This window comes from Phalaenopsis equestris, unplaced genomic scaffold (assembly GCF_001263595.1).
Source record: "Phalaenopsis equestris unplaced genomic scaffold, ASM126359v1 Scaffold000340, whole genome shotgun sequence".
Classification (NCBI taxonomy): domain Eukaryota; kingdom Viridiplantae; phylum Streptophyta; class Magnoliopsida; order Asparagales; family Orchidaceae; genus Phalaenopsis; species Phalaenopsis equestris.
This window is the reverse complement of record NW_018164782.1, coordinates 262,156-267,869: the sequence shown is the minus strand read 5'-3', so window position 1 is coordinate 267,869 and position 5,714 is coordinate 262,156. Positions and strand designations below refer to the sequence as shown.

Genomic DNA, 5,714 nt, shown 5'->3' with positions numbered 1-5,714 from the left:
TGATTAGGGTTGTCAAAACGACTTTTTGTTCGTGAGCGTGAACAGCTCATGTTCGGCTCGTTAAGCAAACGAGCCGAACACGAACACACCTTTTGAGCTCGAAATATAAACGAGCCGAACACGAGCTCGTTTACACCCCCAGGTACATAGCACTTGGGGTGTTTTAATCCTATGCATGGAAAGGTATATTTCACTTTTAAAAAGTGAAAATAGTGCTATTTTTTATCTGATCTTAAAGAATTAAGTGCTGTGTGTGCAAATATGAAAGTTTAGGTGTGAGATATGTAAATACATAAAAATTGGGTGCTATGAATGTCAATGCTCCATACAAAAATAATCAAAATAAAAGGCAAAAAGCAGTACCTCGGGATGAGATCTACAAGTTGGCTGGCCAACATCAACAATTCTCTCGGTGGCATATTTAAAGCTTTTTATTGAACAATATTCTGGAAACAATACGTAAGAAGAAACCTGTTGAACACCAAAAGATAGAAGTAAAACATGAATGCCAACTACCAAATAGAATTACAAAGTAAACTTCCTCAACGCAATGAAATATTCATTGGATGACAGCATAATTTTACTAAAAAAAGATTTACATAAATACCACTCAATTCTAATGTATTCACATATTTAACACCTCAACTTTAATTTTTACATACATACCACTTTGCCTATGCATGTGAAGGTGTATTTCACTTTCTAAAAGTTAAAAGGGTGGTATTTTTTATGTGATATGAAAGATTTGGGTGGTATAAATGCTAAAAAGCAAAATTTAGGTATACATAGGCATTAGGTGGTGGTATGTATGTAAATGCCCCCTTTTACTAAAACAGGATATTTATCAGGTGGTCGGCCAACAGTAAACAGCACCCAGAACTGTTCCCTCATTTATATAGATATATATGATTGGGAAAAAAGCAAGAAAGTGTGAAGGGAGCTTTCTTTAGCCTATAAAAAATAAAATAAAATAAAATAAAAAACCTGAAAAGTGAGTTTGGGATATACTCTCTACTTGTGACGATCCAAAGTCAAAAAGAGAAAGGTTGTGAGTTGATGTTAGGATGCTAAACAATCATAAAACCGATGCAAAAATATCAAAGGAATAAATCCTAATTCAATATCTACTAATCATCTGTTTTGACCTTTTACACTTAGGAAAATAATTCATGTAGAATCATAAACATTAAGGAATTAAAAATAAGGGTTAGAAAGAAACAAGAGCTATTCATGCCATTTAAAAAAAAGCAAGAGCTACATTTAATGATTATATCACAAGCAATTAATAAAGGAGAAAAAAAACAGCATGCACACAAAAAGAGAGAGAGAGAGAGAGAGAGAGAGAGAGAGAGAGAGAGAGAGAGAGAGAGAGAGAGAGAGAGAGAGAGAGAGAGAGAGAGAGAGAGAGAGAGAGAGAGAGAGAGAGAGAGAGAGAGAGAGAGAGAGAGAGAGAGAGAGAGAGAGAGAGAGAGAGAGAGAGAGAGAGGGAGAGACGAGGAGGGGGAAGAAGAAGAAGTGGTATGTGAATTTTAACCAAATTATACAATGAAATCTTAATCAAAGATGAGCAAAGATGAAAAGTTGTTTTGAGGTAATATTAAAAAAGAAATATGTTAAGAAAAGTTTCTTTTAAAAAGATAAAAATTAGCATAATTATGATAAAAAGTATAGATTGAAACCACAATGTAATGTTATGTTAGCTGCGAGAACGATGAATACAGCTAAATTTTTAGGCTCAAATGAGCTACCAAAAATAACTTGGAAAATTATGGGAGATATTAGTTTTATTTACAAATAGGTCAAATGAAATCTAAAAACTAGAGAAGATGAAAATGATTTGAGAAGAATAATTTTGATACTAATATTAAAATAAAAAAAAATGTAGGAATGTATAATTACAAAGGAAATAAACTTATAAATCATATAATGAAGTTATGAGAAAGTAATAAAATTAAGGAATTGCATGATATATGAGAAACTATTTGGATGTATGTAAGGACAATCAATTGTGAACACATTTTCTTGTATCAAGGCAGTCAATGAAAAGTCACACAAAAAATTCTTCTTACGATTTTAGTTAATCTTAAAAAATGCATGTGAGAAACACCAGAAATTATTCAATGGACAACAAATACTTTTGTCAAAGACTCAAAAGTAGCAAATCTACTGGAATTCTTCACTTTGTTTATGACCGATGTGCTGCTTATTTGAGCACAAAGACTCAAACATATGTTGATCTTATTGAAGATTTGTATAGTGGATTAACAATCAATAAAAAAAATATTTATATAGCAACCAAAATATTTTGGGTCATGGTAGGATTGCATTAAAAGAAAATCAAAGTACATGCATATGTTATTTCTACATAGTTTTGATGAAAATCTACTGAAGTGTGAAATATGAGAAGAATGTGATGATTTTTAGAATATAAGACATAAAATTAGTCAATAAAGAGTAGTTTCATAATATAATTTTTTCATAGATCTTCATCAATGGCCTTATCCCAACTATATGGGGTCAGCTTTATGAGTTCTAATCCTTAGCTCATCCAAGTTGCGTTTGCATGAAATGTTTACCATTTTCACACATCTTTTTGTACAAAGTTTATCCACGATCCTTCAATCTACATCTTTTTTTTTTATTATAATCCTTCCATAATAATTTATCATTATACTTTATTGATACATCTTCAACCTGTGAAATATATACCAAGCCCACCTAATCGAAATTTCACTAGTTTATAATTGAAAGATGTCATTTGCACCTTTCTTATATAACATTCATTGAATCCATCATTCCTAATTTGGGTTGCATGAATCTTTTCATTCTCATTCATATCAAGATTACCTTTACCCAAAACTCACATTCTTACAATATAACTATAATTATAATTTTATAAAAGTTAGCTTTTAAGTCTCCGCCATATTATCTTATCACATAGCAATCCTTGAACCACTTAAACTTTACTCTAAAGTAATGTGACTATCTAATGTTTGTCTTTTAGTAGTTTTTTGACCTTCTTATGTATAAGGAGAACGACCTAACATATCACTAATTACCATATGACATTTGATATTCCCAATAGACCGTCATCAAATTTATGTCAATGTTTGACATCTACTCAACATTGATACCTGCCTTCCAATTTGCCAGTTTCCCCTATGATGAGGAGAACAAACAAGCATCAATCGACCATCTCCAGACAGTCAATTTTTCCAGTTGACCATTGCCCAATGCTTGTTAATATTTGACTTCTATCAACCGCTAATGCCCGATTCCTTCATTTTTTTATCGTTGGCCTCCCCTCTGACAATAGAAAAAAAAAAAAGATCAAGCAAACCACTAACCTTCTCAAGACATCCAAAATCCCTAGTCCACCATTGTTCGATGTCTATCAATGTCAGCTATCTACCAAATTCCAACATAAATTAGCCACCAATGGCAAACATTCAATGCTTGCATTCCATGCATTCAATTTTTGTCCTACACGTTGAGTGATTGAGCAAATTGCTAGCCATTGGTTGAAATTGGATATTATCAATTATACGGTGTTAGTCAATGTCCGATTTCCATCAACTATCAACATATGGTCTCATTTTCTTGATTGACTAATCTCGCTCTTTAAAAGGATGGTGACTAAAATGATTGCCCCCATTATATAATATAACTACGTTATCACAAGAATCATACTTTCACCCAAGAAGAGACCTTCAATAGTTCAATATTAAAACATTATGTTTATATTTTTTTTCTTTGTGATATGCAACTCACACTTGTAAAACTAATTCAAATCAACTTATTCCCACGATCTTTTCCCTTTTTGTATTTTCAATGTACAAAATTCATGTCATTTATAAGCTGCTCTTAACTTATATGATGCGCACAAAAATTTTGCTCAATACTATGATGATAACTCCTTTTCTACCATCGTGAATATTCAAGCACCAACAAGGTGGAATCAATACAATAAAATAAAGGACACCATAATTGAGTGGTTTTTAACCCCCTTACAAAAAAGAGAATTACATAAATACCACCCAATCCCTAGGTGTTCACATATCCAACCCCTAAACTTTTCTTTTTTTTTTTTACATTTAAACCGCATAAATCTTTCATGTCACTTAAAAAATACCACCATATTAACTTCTTAAAAGTGAAATACATCTTTTCATGCTTAGGCAAGGTGTTATGCACGCAAAAACTTAGGATGCAGATATGTAAATATACAGCAAGTGAGTGATATGAATGTAAATCTTCCAAAAGAGAAGTATGCGCCAAAAGTGCATAATTCTGGGAAGAACAATAGTACACTAAAGAGCAGAAATTACAGAAAGAAAAGAACAATTTAAATGTCGCCTATATAAAACTTCAAAACGTCATCTCAGTGAACTCAACCACGCTCTTTCCCACCCACGTACTAAGCAAAGGGCATTACAAAACAAAAAACAAAACATGCTGTAAGAAAAAATTTCTCCTTCGATCGAGAGAATTGAAGAACCCCTAAGGATGACAAAAGCAGGCAAGATTTTCAACAGAAGCGACTTATTTACCTTGCTATGGGAGGTGACCCTGAGTAGATTTCTTCTCAAGAGAAACGTCGCCATTAGCCTCTCATGAACCTCTCCCTTCTCCCTCTCCGTCTCCTTCTCCCCCTCTCTGCTGGCGATCGCGGAGTGAAGAGAATGAACTGTAGATTCAGCCGGCATACGAAAACGCTCATACAGTCACGTGTATAAGAGAAATGGCTGAGCAAATATGATATTTTAATAGACATGTGTGATATTTATGTAAAAATTTTATATTATTTTTTATTTTTTGAGAAAAGTAAAAGTCTAGTCCATATTTATTAAAATAAGAAAAATGTATAAATATAACTAACAAGAAACAATAAAAATAAATAAATAAATATGCAAAACAATAACAAAATTCTAACAAAACATTTATGGATTGATTAGACATAAAAGAAAAGGTCATAACATAACAACAACCACAGATCTTTTGTTCAAGAATAACAATATAAAAGGAACAAGCAACAAAATCACAAATAGAAGAAAATAATCTTCAAACATATATGAATTTATGGAATAGCTCTAAGCAGAACAACAACCACGACAACAAAAGAATAACAAACTTAAGAGATCAAGCAGCTATCGTCCTTGTCTGGCCCGAAAACATTGATTTTTGCGTGGTTCGTTTCGTGAAGGGTTTCCTCGATTCATGAGCTACGGGGGACCAAGCATGGCTTAAATATAACCGCTTAACTTCAAAAATATGTATTTTTATCAGTCATTTTTCAGGGAAATCATCGCTAACGTTCACCCCAAACCTCAGTATGGGGTAGCTTGTTCCAAACCCTAATTTTGTCCGGTTGACTGTAGGAAGGTTCTCATCGATCTAGAAGCCACATAAACTTACGTATAGCTGGAATACAACCTCGTAACTTAGAAATGAACATTTTAGGGATTTCAAAGCTCCAATAGAACAACAACTTCAACAACAACCCACCACCCATAGACAACCTCCCATATAGAAGCAGCTATAAGTGTCAAGAAGATCATCCTGAACAGAAGGAAAACCTTCAAATCAAAAGGAAGCAGCAAAAAAGACAAAACCAAAAATAATAGAAACTAATAAACTATAAATATCAACAATAACTAGTAAAAGCAACCACACTAAAGACCACAAACAAGACTGAATAATATATATATATAGCC

General features: G+C 32.8%; 1 protein-coding gene across 3 annotated transcripts in view; it reads right to left on the bottom strand.

Moving 5' to 3' along the window:
- The window catches only part of LOC110025897 (probable Xaa-Pro aminopeptidase 3), a 48,167-nt gene extending 43,454 nt beyond the window's left edge, over window positions 1-4,713 (bottom strand). For all 3 annotated transcript variants that reach the window (XM_020726586.1, XM_020726587.1, XM_020726588.1), the window contains exons 1-2: window positions 4,551-4,713; window positions 364-471 (exon numbers count right to left, since the gene is read on the bottom strand). In XM_020726586.1, coding sequence (XP_020582245.1) covers window positions 364-471; window positions 4,551-4,706 — 264 coding nt within the window. In that variant the 5' untranslated portion in view covers window positions 4,707-4,713. The remainder of the gene's footprint in view (window positions 1-363; window positions 472-4,550) is intronic.
- Between the last annotated feature and the right edge of the window lie 1,001 nt (window positions 4,714-5,714).